The sequence below is a fragment of the Hakea prostrata genome, chromosome 11 (assembly GCF_041222555.1).
Source record: "Hakea prostrata isolate BN-2017 chromosome 11, UWA_Hpros_2, whole genome shotgun sequence".
Classification (NCBI taxonomy): Eukaryota; Viridiplantae; Streptophyta; class Magnoliopsida; order Proteales; family Proteaceae; genus Hakea; species Hakea prostrata.
Genome location: NC_142610.1, coordinates 14,202,960 through 14,219,458, shown reverse-complemented (window position 1 = coordinate 14,219,458; position 16,499 = coordinate 14,202,960). Strand labels below are relative to the sequence as shown.

General features: G+C 36.0%; 2 protein-coding genes across 2 annotated transcripts; both read left to right on the top strand.

Annotated features, from left to right (window-relative positions):
* Positions 1-6,071: 6,071 nt before the first annotated feature.
* LOC149000266 (non-specific phospholipase C4-like) lies at positions 6,072-9,215 on the top strand. The gene is made up of 4 exons (XM_089139779.1): positions 6,072-6,842; positions 7,818-8,227; positions 8,323-8,493; positions 8,582-9,215. The coding sequence occupies exons 1-4, from the start codon at positions 6,217-6,219 to the stop codon at positions 8,914-8,916; spliced, it is 1,542 nt and encodes a 513-aa protein (XP_088995905.1). The 5' UTR covers positions 6,072-6,216; the 3' UTR covers positions 8,917-9,215.
* A 2,998-nt stretch (positions 9,216-12,213) lies between these two features.
* LOC149000265 (uncharacterized) lies at positions 12,214-15,462 on the top strand. The gene is made up of 3 exons (XM_089139148.1): positions 12,214-14,848; positions 15,034-15,273; positions 15,305-15,462. Exons 1-3 carry the CDS (start codon positions 12,214-12,216, stop codon positions 15,460-15,462), a joined length of 3,033 nt encoding a protein of 1,010 aa, XP_088995274.1.
* Positions 15,463-16,499: the final 1,037 nt, after the last annotated feature.

Below are 16,499 nucleotides of genomic sequence, written 5' to 3'. Positions count from 1 at the left end.
TTCTCCCACTTGGCAATTGACACACATGTCGTCGATTGAAAAGCATTTCCATTCCATGATGTGGTGTAATGTCAATGGCTCTTTAATTTTTTTTTGCTTCACGCAGAACTATTGCCGTAAATGGTAAATCTCTGTGAAGTTCGCCCATTAGCTAGGTTTGCCAACCGGTGAACCAACAAACTTGGCTGAAACTTTGCACTCTGATTCTATTAAATCATGAGTAAAATGACCATATTACCCTCAATTCAAATTTGAATGTTCAATTACTCAAATACCCTCTTCATGATAAATTATGTAATTACCCCATATTTCACTCATTTTAAATTTAAAAGTGAAATTACTGAAATACCTTTGGAGGATAAATTATCTTACCTCCATCTAACCTCACTCTATCCACTGCAAGTCACCATCGCCGGCAACAACCACAACTCATCTTCTTCAATTTCACCACTATCCAAGTCTTTAGAATCCATGTCCTCAAGGTGGGAGAAGTATTCTCTCTGCTCTATTTGGGCCGGTCTTAGAGACTCTCAACCACTTCTCCTGTCAAATATGAGTTGCTATCGTCATCGGTGGAGATCGTGACTTGAAGTGGGTGGAGAGAGGAGGTTAGATGAGGGTAGTTATGTAATTGATACTCCAAAGGGTATTTTAGTAATTTATCATCAATAGGGTATTTGAGTATTGAAAATTCAAATTTAAATTGAGGGTAATATGGTAATTTACTCATGATTTAATAGAATATTGAATGAATGTTAGGAGTGTGCGACTTGTAATTTTGAGAGTATGCAATTTATAATTTAGGGCATTAAAATGTGCAACCCCAAATTTAAGCCCCACTAAAGCATGCAACCATAAAAATTAATGTAATATTTATTAGTTGTTATACTTCAGTAGAATTCATACTAAAATTATGAGAACAAAAATAAAAAAAATTACTGTAAACATAAACGTATTGAAATAACACAATGATTTAACATGGTTCACATGTCAACGTTGTAATATGCTACGTGCATTAGTGAAGAAGAAAAACTTTCACTATGTATTTTTTATTTGAAACTGATGATTTTATATATATTGGCAGTGGGGCACTATAACATATACCATCAAAGACAACCAAATTCTGACTTCTTCGCTAAGAGGCGTCGGACATTGTTGACGCTTTAGTAGTAAGTTTTACCATGTAGGAAGAAGATTTAATAGAGATCTCTTAACTAATTATCAAAATGACATTATAGAAACTCTCACTCAAAAATGAGTCAGGATCATCTCCCCGTTTTGTGCTCCCCGACAGCTTTCGAACCACAAAAACACAGTGGGGCCCATAGGTGAAATTTTGAGTTTTTTTTTTCAAAAAGTGTTTTTCACCTGTGGGCTCCACTGTTTTTGTGGTCAGGAAGCCATCGAGGAGCACTTTGTGCTCCCCTGACGGGGAGATGATCCCGACTCCTCAAAAATGCCAAGTCAAGAATCTCAAATCTCAAAATTAACTCATAAGAGAACATAGGATATATATTTATGGAAACTTAATCGGATAAATGCATCAACCGGTCGAGTCAAGTCGAATCATATCATATTGTGAGGCTATGTTCGTGCACCCCATCTAAAATCGAGATTAATGATGGGCTCTGGGCTTGGGTCTATCAGCCCAAACGCTTGCTTCAATCATAGATCTTACAGATTAGGTCATTCAGGTAATTCATCAAAATATGTCAATGTGAGTTCATCTTCAAAGTCAAAGTACTGAGAACAAAATTCAAATCCTGATAATCGTCCTCGGTTCCTTTCTTTCATTCAAAGCTATAAGCCCAAGCTCTCATCCCTTCCCCCTCCTCAACCCCCCAAAAAAAAGAAAAGAAAGGTAAAAAAATGGCCATAAGGCCCAAAAAGAAAAGCCATAAGGCCCAAAAAGGAAAAGGAAAACTATAAAGCCCAAGGCCTGTATGCCCATCCCATTCTGATCAACTCACAACCACCCCAAACTTTCTATTAAAAAAAGAGTTTTTTAAACATTGTATATTCACTATTATTGGAGTAAAACTAGTAGATCACTTAATATTATGCTCTAAATTACATGGCCTCTCTTACGGAAAAAAAAATTTACATGGCCTTTACTATGAAAATAACAAGTTACTTACAATTAAGATGTTCTGTTAAGTGATGGATAAAATGACTTAAATGCCCTTACTCCTATTAACTCATTTAAAATTGAAAGCTTCTACTATCAAATTATAAGTTATCCACAATTCAGATGTTCTGTTAAGTGATGGATAAAATGACTTAAATGCCCTTACTCTCATTTAAAATTGAAAATACAAATTACTCAAATGCCCTTTATGCAATAAAATGACATTATTGCCCCCCATTTTCTTCCTACCCCTTGTTGGAAACTGCCTGCCACCTCCGACAACCACCACACCTCCTCATCTCCGGCGACCACCGCCCCCACCTCCCCCAATCCCCAAGCTGTAGATAAATCTGATTTTTATTCTATCTGACAAACTCCACCGAAAAAGTAATTAAGTAGTTCTGTATTTATCTCTAAAACTGTTCTTGCTCTCTCTATAATGAATTTGCAAAGGCAAGAAGATTGAAAATGATGATGATAATGGAAGAAAACACAGAAGAAAAAAAACTTAAAAGATGAGGTTTCCCAAAGGATCGGGCAGATGATGAAGTGGTGATACTTGACGATAAAGAGATTCCTCAGAGTGATTGTTTTAGGTACCTAGGTTCAATCATAAGTAAAAGAGGTGATTTAGAAGATGAGGTTTCCCAAAGAATTAAAATAGGGTGGATGAAGTGGAGAGGTGCATCCGGGGTCTTATGTGATCGGCGTATTCCATTAAAGCTTAAAGGAAAATTTTATAGGACTGTCCCACCAGCTATGATGTACGGTGCGAGTGTTGGGGTGTTAAGAAGAATCATATAGATAAACTCGGTGTAGAAATGAGGATGCTAAGATGGATGAATGGCAAAACTAGGATGGATAAGATAAAAAACTATCATATTAGAGTTGGTGGGGAGTTGCTCCTATAAGTGATAAGCTTAGGGAAAGTCGTTTGAGGGGGCAGCCGTGCTCAACGGAGACCTATAAATGCTCGGGGGGGGGGGGGGTGCGGGGGGGGGGGGCTGGGGGGGTAAGATAACCTTAGGAGAAGTGGTGAAAAGGATATGTATAGCTTAGGCCTTGTATCTAGCATGGCCTTGTATAGCTTAGGCCTTGTATCTAGCATGGCCTTGTATCCATGTAGCCGACCCCATTTAGTTGGGAAAAGGCTTATTGTTGTTGTTGTTGTTGTTGTTCAATGTAAAATCAGATTTATTAAGATAATTTATATGTCAAAATTTAAATGAATTAAATTTAAAACATAATAGATGGTGTCGTGTAAAAACTCAAAAAAAAAAAAAAAAAAAAAACCACCCCAAAGTCCCAACCTCCCCCACCCTTCCCGTCCCCCAAATATAATTAAAAAATTTTTGTTTGATAAGGTGAGAGATAAAATAGTATTTAGGCAAAGATACATAGTCAATACGTCTTGAAACCTCCTCCATAATTAAAAAAACAATAACACATAGAATTGATCAAACTATTCATTCTTTAATAAATTATTAAAATTTATAACATGAAGTGCCTATTTATTTTCTATTATAGTTTCATTTCAAGAATATGCTATGTTCTAATACTTTTATTGGATAAATCAAATTAGAAAAAGGAATTAAACCATCTTACAAGTTATATACGTCAGAAGACAGTATGAAATCAATTATTAACTGCTGCTGTATACAAGAAATAGATTTGAATAAAATACTTAAATACCATACAGTTAATATAATAGTCTTAAAAGGTTACATTCGAAGAATATAATTAGAAGGATATTCGATCCATATTTACGTCAACGGGTTGGCATAACAAAAACCAATACATTATAATATGAGTTTATAATATAATAATTTGCAAATCTACTTGAAAAACAAATACATATACCATCACCCAATGAAAGTCTTCACGTACATGGAGTTAATCCCAAGTCATCTCGGGGGAAAAAAATGGTTAGTGCATGAGACCAGCCGAATGGAAGTGACACGGAAGTTACCTACCCGACCGGGTCAGATCCGGCTGGGGCTCCACACCCAGTCGGTCCTCTCATAATACGGAAGTTTTCTACCCGTTCGGTTCATGCTCGGTTGGGGGCTCCGCATTAAATCGGTATAAGAATCGACTGTTTTGATCTAGGCGTGATGAACACTTGACTAATATCGCAATCATACTCAATGAGGAAAGTCAACTCCGTTGCTGATCGAGCGAGATCGATGACAAGAATGCGTGATCTCAGGAGAAACGCCAGCCACCGTCGGGTAGACTTACCAAGTACATAAAAGGTAACATGAATGCTATAAGAAGAGGGACCTACCCCTCCGGTAAGCATCTAATACATTCTGAACTTCGTGTTGTGTTCTCTTCGCACTAGATCTTAGATTGTTCATTGCCTGACTTAGCCATCGGAGGCGGTTGCCCGATAATCTAGCCGACCCGCGTCTAAATCTTTTTGCAGGACTCATCATCTTAAGCTTGAAGGAGACTCAGTCGGATGCAACATTTACATAACTGACACGCATCAGGAAGTATGGAATTTTTTGAGAATATGCTTCTCATATCCTTAGTCAAGAGGAGAAGGATTCTTTCTTTATACTTCAAATCATTTGACCTATCATATCCATTTTATTTTAAACTAAATTTCAAGTATGCACGTTATATGTAGAATATTTTTTAAGAATCAAACTACTCATGAATTTTTTTTCTTTTCTTCTTATGATTGTTTTGAAATACTATGTTGTAATAAAGTCGACTGAATATTCATCCTCTATAGGATCTCATTTGAACTCAAGGAAGGTATTAAGGATATTCCAATGGGTTTGTTGAAAACTAGAATCAATTAATTTAATGGAGAATTCGTGAATAATTTGAAATGAATTGGCATGGAATAAATAAAAAATACTCAAGATCTTTATAAAGAGTTAACCACTATTCAAATACAAAACCATAAAATCTCTTTGTTTTCTTATTGTGAATCAATTATGTCACATAAGTTAAAATTAGAATCGTTCTCAACATCTTTTAAGCAATGGTCACTCCTCTGAGGCCCAGACACAAAAACATAAAATTTCTAAAGTTTTCTTGTCGTGGATTAGTTTTATTACATAAGTTGAAATTAAAATCAATTTTAATCCAATTAAGTAGAGACTATACACAATCGTTTTCCTGTAATCAGATTTATTACAATCTTATTCATTGTATTTTTTTTTAAATTACTTATTTAAACTTATATTTTGTTTAATTTTTTCACTATTCTTCCCTTGCCCCTAAAAACTGTTTTCTTAAATGATACAACAACTTATAATTTTTAAAATGCCCAAAATAAGTAGGAGAGGTGACTACTATTGATTTAACTTTAGTAAAATTACTTTTCTACTCTTGGTAAATATTAGATAAAAAAAATTATAATTCTTGTGATTTTCCTCCAGATTGAAGTGGGCATTATCAGAGTTGATAATTCATTCATAACTCCCACAGTGAGGGTAAAGACCTAAAGTAGTACTGTTAAAGTCGACGTAGATCTGTTCTAGTGGTTGAAACCAGCACCTCTTAGTGAAGAGGTCGTAGGTTCGAATCTCGCTGAGGCATATTAATATCCCCATTCCCCGGCTTAATAAAGCCCATTTGTACAAAAAGAATAAAATAATAAATAGTACTTTTAAATGTATCTTATTTTAATAAAGGATAAAATTGCATTAACAATTGAATTTAAGGAAGGATATAATAGTTTTAGTATATATATGTTAAGTCACAATTAACACCATTTGAAGGGACCAATAATAATTTTATAAAATACAGGATTTGTTTTTAATTTCATTATAACACAAGGTTATCCGGATTTATCCCTTTTTTTTTTTCATTTTATTTTATTTATAAAAAACATATTGTGATGAAGATGGCCCCACCCACTCCGAACTTTGACCATTTTTACTCTTTAAAAAAAAAAAAAAAAAAAAAAAGAAGAAAAGAAAGAAAGATCAGTTTTTCTTCTTGAGACGGTAGCTTACACTACTCTACTTCCTCTCTCTTGACCTCTGAAATCCCTCGCAGTATTCTTTCTTTTAAAACTACTATCTTCACTGCAAATCCATCCGAAGAAAGCTTCAAACGCTCTAACAATGGCGACCGAGAAAAACTATGCTTACCCAATCAAAACAGTGGTGGTTTTGATTCAAGAGAACCGTTCCTTCGATCATATGCTAGGATGGATGAAACCCCTGAACCCAGAAATCGATGGTGTCACAGGGAGCGAGTCAAACCCATTATCCACCGCCGATTCCAACTCCCAGCGAATCTACTACGGCGACAAATCCCAGTACGTTGTTCCAGACCCAGATCACTCTTACCAAGCAATCTACGAGCAAGTGTTCGGCGTAGCCTGGTCAGAGGAGAATTCCGGCCAAAAACTGGAGCCGACGATGCAGGGTTTCGCCATGCAGGCGGAGCAGACACTGAGTGGCTTGTCGGAATCGGTGATGAATGGGTTCAAACCGGATTCTGTACCGGTTTTTAAAGAGTTGGTTTCCGAATATGCGGTTTGTGATCGGTGGTTTGCGTCTATGCCGGCGTCGACTCAGCCGAACCGGTTGTATGTACACTCGGCCACCTCGCATGGTTTGATTAGCAATAATACCCAGATTCTGATCCAAGGGCTGCCGCAGAAGACTATATTTGATTCGTTGGATGAGGAAGGGTTCTCTTTTGGGATTTATTATCAGTACCCACCCTCAACGCTCTTCTACAGGTTAGTCTGAATTTCTCTTTGCTGAGCTATGATGTGGGTTTCACAATTTCAAAATATGATGTGCGTTTCACAATTTCAAAGTTCTTCGAAATGATTGGTTGTGGGCCCAACTTGGTCCTGAATTTCTTGTTTTTGGATTTTTAGGTACAGTTGCATTTTGACAAATGAGTCTCTCTAGTAATCTCTACTATCGAGCTCGACTTCTGTGTTGCATAATTAATGCATCAAGACATTATGTTTCTCAAAAGTGTGATAATATACTTTTTGAAAATAGATGTAGATCTGGACCGTTTGCTGTAGGTAATGCTCATTAATTGCGCAACACCTAAGCAATTTTACTGCTACTTGGTCTTGTATTTTGGTTATTTTTCTTTGGCTTTCTGATGTGAATTGGACTTTTTCTTTTCGTAATTGATGTGAATTAGACTTGATAGGTGTTCCCGAAGACTTACACCCCCAATATCCCTGTCTCTGCTAAGAGGTCCAAGATATATTTTCTTTGAGAAAGAGAGATGCCATTTAGTAGAATATACCTATTTAATGCCTAGAAATACTTGAAATTTTTTATGTTTTTTTATATTTTAAATTCAGCTCCCAAGAATACTCTTAGGGCCAATGTCTCTGTTGCACTGTCATTTTATCTTGAAGTTGGGGTTTTCACTTGTAATTGTGTATTGCTTCTCAACAAGTTGAGAAGGGTAGAAGAATGGCTCATTGTAGCTTCTTCTTCTTCCTCTTCATAGTGAAAAACTCTCTATCGTAAATTTAAACATAAAAGAGCAAAGTTAAGGAGCCTTTTCTATACCAATAAGGGAATGAGATTTATTCCGATCCAACAATGCGAAAGACATGAAAATCTGTTATACTAGCAGCTTTTTCTTAATGATAGTAGAGAAATTTTCTAACTCTTAAGATTAACAGCTAATGCAGCATAAATAAACCTCCAATAATGTTAATTTTTTTTGGCTATGATAGGAACCTAAGACAATTAAAATACATAGGAAAGTTCCATCAATTTGATCTGGAATTCAAGAATGTCTGCAAGGCGGGGAAGTTACCAAACTATGTTGTGGTTGAGCAGAGATACTTCGATTCAAAAATACTTCCAGGGAACGATGATCACCCCTCTCATGATGTTGCAGAGGGTCAGAGGTTCATCAAAGAAGTTTATGAAGCACTAAGATCCAGTCCACAGTGGAATGAAATCTTATTCATAATCACATACGATGAACATGGTGGCTTCTATGATCATGTCCCTACTCCTGTAAATGGAGTCCCAAGCCCAGATGATATTGTTGGTCCTGCACCATATTACTACAAATTCGATCGTCTCGGTGTTCGTCTCCCTGCAATCTTCATATCTCCATGGATTGAGAAAGGAACTGGTAACTATTTAATAATTTTCAGTCTCTGTGACTCTTTAAGATGATTTTCTTTAGGCACGAACAAGCTAATTAAACTCCTGGTGGTGTAATTACAGTGATCCATGAGCCTTCAGGACCTTATTCAACATCACAGTTCGAACATTCTTCCATTCCAGCAACAGTGAAGAAGATCTTTAATCTTAAGAACTTCTTAACAAAGCGTGATGAGTGGGCTGGAACCTTTGAGACTCTACTGACAAGAACTACTCCAAGAACAGATTGCCCAGGTGAACTTCATAGTCGACATTTGCTAACTAGTTGAAATTATAACTGCATGAATAGTCTGTTATTGATCATGATTACATCATATTGCAGTAACATTACCAGAACCAGTGAGAATGAGAGACACTGAAGCAAATGAAGATGCAAACCTGAACGATTTTCAACAAATATTGGTGCAAATGTCAGCTGCTTTGATCGGTGAGCATAGGAATGGAGATATTTATCCAGACAAGCTAGTAGAGAACATGACGGTTGGAGAAGGTATCAAGTATTGTGAAGGTGCCTTCAAGAAATTCTTAGAAGCAAGTGAACATGCCAGAAATATTGGATGGGATGACTCTGAGATTGCTGAGGGTTCTACTATGCCTCGTCAACCACCCACCAGGAACTTTGTTAACCAGTTGTTTAGTTGTTTCAGTTGCATCTGAGATGTATAATTTTTGCAAACATAATTTTTAATTTTAAATAAGTTGATTGATTGATTGGGATTTTATCTACATTCGTTTTTTCAGTTTTAAATTAGAATTTATTTATCATAGTAAAAGGAAGAGCACATTATATTTACATCCCTAGTGTTTACAAACAATTACTTTTACATCTTTTATGTTTTGAATTATACAATAACTCTATCCCTGCAATTAGAATAATAGGGTAAATGATAAGTAAGTGTTATGAAGTGATCTGGACTCTTGTACCCAACTTTGAAATTTTGTATTGACCAGCACCGACATAGTTTGGTAGGCGACTTGAATGACCATTTTTTTAGTACGGTACAACCCAACCCGATGGATCGACCCATTTAATTGATTGGAGTTTATACATATTTACTTTATATTTGCCTAAGATGTCATTGAGAGATTTGAGAATTTTTTGATTTAAGGTTTTGGGTTAGAGTCCTTGTAAAACTATTCTTGGCTATTGGTTGTGATATCTTCACTATTTCTTTATTTCGCTTATAGTGAAAATCTCACCCTCTTCATCCTTGGATGTAGCATACTGTATTGATGTGTAAACTACATTAAATCTATGTGTATTTTTGTTTCTTTCTGTTTTAAATCACGATTTTTGAAGTGTTCGTTTTAATAGTAAGCATGTATTGTATTTTCAAAGTTCCCATTAATGTTACCCTTAATTATTTATTCCAAAACCTTGTTTTACCCTAAAAGTGATTGACTTATATGTGTGTATATATATATATATATATATATATATATATATATATATTTTTATATATATATATATATATTTTAAACTTACATTTAGATTCACTAAGGGTAAATATATTTTATATATAAAACTAACATTGTTAGACACATGGGGGGACATTTGTAATATAATATATTTCAAAGTGTGAACATAATTGCTTGCGAACACAAGTGATGTAATTTGCTCAAAGAATGTATTCTAAATAGGGCATCGAAAATCGAAATTCCAATGTTGCCTTTTTCCACCCGGAATAGACCGGTCACCTAGGGCAACCAGGCCAATTGACTAGCCTTTAAAACCTAATTCCAGGAGCAAAATCAAGGCCCAGAAAGCCCATGACTCTACCCTAGCTCCTATTCTACACTCCAAAAGCGTCTTACCTGATTTTTGAGACTTTCCTCATGTGTCATCAATGAACACTTGATCCATCTACCAAATCTGTTGACGTCCGAGTTAGATCTCCATCCAAACTTTGACAGAACTCCCAACTCAACATCTTCTCCATTCACTTTCATTGGTTCGAGTTCCAATCCAATGGTCTCTACCTGGATGGCCCACAGTTGCCTTCTACTCGTACTTCGGGTTCTTGGACCAACAACATGGATTTCCTGCATAAGAACTTAAGGGATTTCACATAAAATCCCCCAATAATTAGTAGCCCACAATCAGTCATTTTGAATGATTCAAAATTCCTAACAAGACTCACGGTCCGTTTGGCGATGTCCAAAGTAAATAAATGCCATTTGTGCGCCTTTAGGCCCAGAAACAAGCACCACAACATTTAACATGGGGAAAACTAGCCTTCACCACAATGCTTTGCAACTTGTTTGTTGGTTGCTGGATGAGATCTTTAATTTTCTAGTATTCTACATTTGTGATAGGTGATTATGGCAAAGAGACTTCTCATCCCTCTCCTTTTTATAGTGGTAGATGATTATGGTAAACTAAACACCACCACGCCACCATTTGAGCAATCGTTTGAGAAGCAATTGCAGGAAATTTAAAGAAAGCGTAATTGAGTAGCTGCACTTTAAAAAGGAGCAAGCTGAAGAGCGCTTGAAGGTTAGAGACAAGGCTTTACAGAAAGTGTTGAACTTAGAAAGCCATTGCAGAGAGCAACAAAACCTACACTTGGAGTTGAAAAATCTACGGAAATTGAAAAAGTTTCATATTGTTTAGGACAAGTTTTATTTTTAGGGTTTTCAATCTTGTTTAAACAAACACCAAGAGATCACATAGAAACGAAAACAAATCAATGCAACATTGAGATTTAACGTGGTTTACACACAACACGATATGTTATGTCCATGAATGAGCAAAGAAGAACAACTTTCATTATGTTTGAAGAAGGTTATGATGGATATCTCTCGATCACTAGTTGTAAAACACTGTTTCAAAACTCTCACCCAAAACCTGAAAACGAAAATCCTCAAATATCACATTTGACTATATAAGATAACATAAGGTATATATTTATTTAATTTTAATTGGATAATAGGTCAATCCATCAGCTCAATACCTCTACTCCATAATACATCATGGAAAGTAGTCAGGTCGTTCAAGTTGCCTATCAAAATATGTTAATGCAAGACAGTATTCAAAGTGGGGTACACAAATTTTTGGATCACGGAAAATAATCCTCTTTAGTGATCTTGATTCAGTTTTTTTTTTTCCATGCAGAATTCAGTGTTCCAATGCAAGGTACCAGAATAGGAATAATTGACATTGAAATTGAAATGGTATTAGTAATATGTTGTTCTGTAACAAGTGATTTTATGTATATATTGAGAATAAGGATAATACATAATATAAGGTGGGGCTTCACCCCTGGCCTTGAGAGGTATTGGCTAATAAGATCACCTAGATTTGCCCAAAAGCTTTTTTAATTTTTTACCCCAAAACCCGATTACCCAAAGTCTTTTATGTTAAAATGAAGTAATCATCCGGGACATTGTCCTGTTCACTTACCCTTCCTATATGGCTCCACCCATTGCACTTCTCCAATGACCCAAATACAAATTAATCTAATTCAAATAAGCCCGGTTGACTTCATAAATCAGATCTTCCAATTGTTTTTTATTTTTATAGGTGTTTGTTAAACCCTGTCATGGTTAATTTTAGCCCGTTTCCATGCATGGAAGGATGGTCCACAAAGCGTGTCAAAAGGGTATTTAGGGATCTGTCCTCAAACTCGTAGAGATTGTAAACCCCAAGATGGTTTGATGTTAACCAGAAAGAGGTTTCAAGTCTCCTATTATTTTCCTCACCTAGCTACAACTATTTTAATATTATTAAACTTGGTGTAATCCATGGTTTTAGTAGCGTAAACAAAAGGTTAATGTAATAATAAGACGATGACAGACTCCAAATTTGTTATCTTTAAATATGGTACGTAGTCGCTCATTCCCAATTACGTACGTACTAGTTAGTTACTTATCCTGCATGCATTCCAAAATTTGATTCTAATGGCATTTCAGTTTATTTTAGTTTTTATTCTTTTCATTTCGAGCTCATCATTGATGCTACAATCCATCAATGGAAGAAAGATTCGATCGAACGAAACAGATCGACTTGCCTTACTGGAGTTTAAGAAAGAAGTTGATCTTGATCCATATGGAGCGTTTAGTTCTTGGAATGATTCCATCTATTTCTGCAACTGGGTTGGGATCACATGTGGCAATCGTCATCCACAACGAGTCATCAGCTTAGATATGCAAGGGAAGGACTTGGGAGGTAAGTTATCTCCTTCCATCGGGAATCTCACTTTTCTTCATTCGCTTCAACTTGGAAAAAATGACTTTCGTGGCAAAATCCCCCAAGAGATGGGAAATCTGATTAAACTTGAATACATTGGTTTTGGAAACAACACTCTTGAAGGAGAACTTCCTAGTAGCCTTGCCAATTGCACTCACCTTAGGGAAATTGACCTCTCCAATAACAGCCTTAATGGGAAGATTCCAAGTGAATTATTTGCTTCCCTGTCAAAGCTAGAGGTAATTTCTATTAATGGTAATGGTTTAACAGGAGAGCTACCAACCTCTGTTGGGAACATTTCCTCCTCCATCCAAGTTATCTCTTTGGTTGGGAATGAGATACAAGGAAGCATTCCACCGTCCCTTGGTCAGTTGAAAAACTTATACCAACTATCCTTTTCTCAAAACAATCTGTCTGGTATGGTGCCTCTTTCGCTATATAATCTTTCATCTCTTGAAATTATTGACCTTTCAATGAACCGGCTGCATGGCAACCTTCCACAGGACATTGGCCTCACTTTTCCAAATCTCAAAATATTAGAATTTGGATTCAATTTTTTCTCAGGGAGAATTCCAAATTCTATATCCAATATTTCAACACTTAGAAGAATTCGGCTCCAAAACAATACTTTTACTGGACCAGTCCCTAACAACATGGGAAATCTTCAGAGCCTCGAGTTTTCCAGTATCAGTTTTACTCAATGTGGGATAGGAAAAGCCAATGATTTAGATTTTCTATATTCTTTGGTCAATCTTACACATCTAAATATTCTGGAGCTAGAAAAATGTGGTTTTGGGGGTCCTTTGCCAAATTTAAAAACCAACCTCTCAACACAACTCTCCAATCTTATTTTAGGAAGGAATCAAATATTTGGAACCATCCCAATTTGGATTGGAGAACTTGTCAATTTGTCATGCCTAGTTTTGGAAGATAATTTTTTCGAAGGTAATCTTCCGTCTATTGTTGGAAAACTTTCAAAACTTGAGAGGTTTTCTTTGAGAGAAAATAGACTTTCTGGACAAATACCTTCCTCTATAGGCAATCTCAGTCGTTTGTATGAACTCCATTTAGGAGATAACTACTTCAATGGAAGCATTCCTTCTGAAATTGGGAATTGCCAGAAGTTGTTGTATCTAACCCTTTATAATAATAGCCTCCAAGGCCCATTGCCCAAACAACTCTTCCTTATTTCCTCTTTATCAATATCCCTAGACCTGTCTTCTAATTCTTTGGTCGGTCCGCTTCCAATTGAAATCAGTAATTTGAAGAGTCTTTCTACCATAGACATCTCTAGAAATAGATTGTTTGGAGAAATCCCCTCCTCTATTGGTGATTGTACAAGTTTGGAATATCTTTATATGGGGGGTAATTTCTTTGATGGAACCATTCCTCAAGCTTTGATTCTTTTGAAGGGGCTTCAAGTTATCGATCTTTCACAAAACAACTTGTCAGGGCAAATCCCAAAAGATCTACAAAGTCTTTCCGCTTTGCAAACTTTGAATTTATCCTTCAATAATCTTCACGGGGAGGTACCGATAAAAGGAGTGTTTGGAAATGCGAGTGCAATTATGGTGAAAAGTAATGATAAACTTTGTGGGGGAATTGCGGAGTTACAACTACCTAGATGCATAAACAGTGGTTCTATGAACAGAGAAAAGTCTCATGCTTTTCGAGTAGTTCTGGCAATTATTGGTGCAATTATTGTTATTCTTTTGATATCCTCCTTTCTTACTCTTTACTGGATAAGGAAATCAAGAAGTAAACCTCCATCCACACCATTAGTTGGAGAAAAGTCCTTAAATCTTTCTTATAGAGATCTCTTTGAAGCTACTGGAGGATTCTCTTCAACAAATTTATTGGGTGTTGGTAGTTTTGGCTCTGTATACAAAGGTATTATCAACCAAGATGAAAGCATTGTAGCAATCAAGGTACTGAACCTTCGGAATCCAGGAGCTCACAAGAGCTTTATGGATGAATGTGAAGCATTAAGATATAGTCGACATCGAAATCTTATCAAGATTTTGACTTCCTGTTCAAGTCTTGATTCGAAGGGGAAAGAGTTCAAAGCGCTTGTTTATGAGTTCATGCCTAATGGGAGTCTAGATGATTGGTTGCATCTGCCAATGGAATCACACAATCTTTCAAGGAATTTAACACTTCTTCAAAGATTAAACATTGCGATTGATGTGGCTTCTGCGTTGGATTACCTTCATCATCATTGCTATGCGGAAATTGTTCATTGTGACTTGAAGCCAAGCAATATTCTTCTTGATGGTGATATGATAGCTCATGTCAGTGATTTTGGGTTGGCTAGACTACTTTTAGAACATGATGCCAATTTATCTCAAAGTCAAGCTAGTACCATTGGCATAAAAGGATCTATTGGCTATGTTGCACCAGGTAACAAATAGACCACAAAATTTTATTTTGAGTGACCAATATAGAATTGTTAAAGGAATGGCCATGTTGTGCTGTATTCTTGCATAATGTACCCATAATCTCCATATTTCACATTGTAACTTCTTATTATATGAAACATTCAAAATCTATTGTCTTACTAATAGCAAGAGTTTTCCTAATTTCAGAATATGGCATGGGTGGAAAAGCAACCGTGCAAGGGGATATGTTTAGCTATGGGATTCTTTTATTGGAGATGTTCACAAGAAAAAGGCCAACAGATGAGATGTTTGTGGATGAATTGAATCTCCACAACTTTGTAAAAGCGGCTTTACCTATGCATCTAATGGATATTTTAGATCCAACACTCCTACCCAGGGAGGAAAAAAGTGGAGAAATTGAAGAGGATGCTATTGACATTTTTGAAGGTCTTGGTAATAGGAATAGATCACTTGCAAGGTTGCTTGATGTCGATATTTGAGATTGCACTTCAATGCTCGATGGAATCTCCAGTAGAAAGAATGAATATGAATGGTGCTTTGAGGGGATTACACTTAATCAAGAGAATTTTTTTTAAAGCAAGTCCATGTCAATTTGGTGGAAATACATCTAATTAGGAGGTAACTTTGAATTTATTACCATTTTAATCATTGAACATTTAGTTAATTTATAGATTAGTTCCGGAACCTGCTCATCTGGAACATTGGGTTTGCCCTTTATTTAGTTTCTCCTTAAAAGTTATATAGAACATGTTATTAGCCTCTCTAATATAAGTTGATTAAATTTGAGGCTCGGCTGAGTACGCACTTATGGAAGTCTTCTCTATTTTTTTTCTTTCTTTCACTTCGATTAAATTATATTCCAAAAACACATCCCAAACACATCACTTCAATGTGGTTTCCATGCTTGACAAACTAATAATAGTTGGACTAACTAAGCTCACTTGAACCTTTTTGTGGTTGTGTGTTATGTGCATTTCAATATAAAGGTTCAGATCTAACTACCAAAAATAAATTAGGGATCTTTGACAAGGATTGCAAGGTAATAGCATGAATTTGGTATGATGAAGTTTGTTAATTTCTGGAAAGACCACTTTCCGTCTGACTTGCATGTGTTAGGCAATGCTGTCGGCGTTCATTTGAGTCAAGATTGAACTCTCCATGAGATTCATAGCTGCAAGAGACCTAGATTTTTTTTTTTTCAGTTTGTTAAGTCTTTGCGATCAAATTGTGGGGTTGGCTATATTGACTCAATTTAAGTTCTCATTTTTGCAGGCTTTCTTGAAGTTTTATTCAACTCATATACAGAGAAAGCAATCAAGATGCCTCTTGGCAAATCTCGCACTTGAGCCAGAATGTGTGTGGGGTCAAGTGTTTCCTAATGATCTTGACCTCATATTGAGGAAGGATAAAGCTGGATTATTGGTCTTTCTAGGCTTATTAATTTTCTCCAATATATACATAGATCTAATTTTTTTGGGGTGGTTTTTTAGTTTGTCATTGTATGAAAAAGAGAAATGTCTCCTAGAGATGGTGAACAGTTTGTTTGATGCAAAATATTTATGTAGACTAGCCATGACTTTCCTTTCACCTAATCACCTAGATTTTAAACTTTCTTTACATCATCTTTCAATTTTTTTGGTGCATTTTTTTTT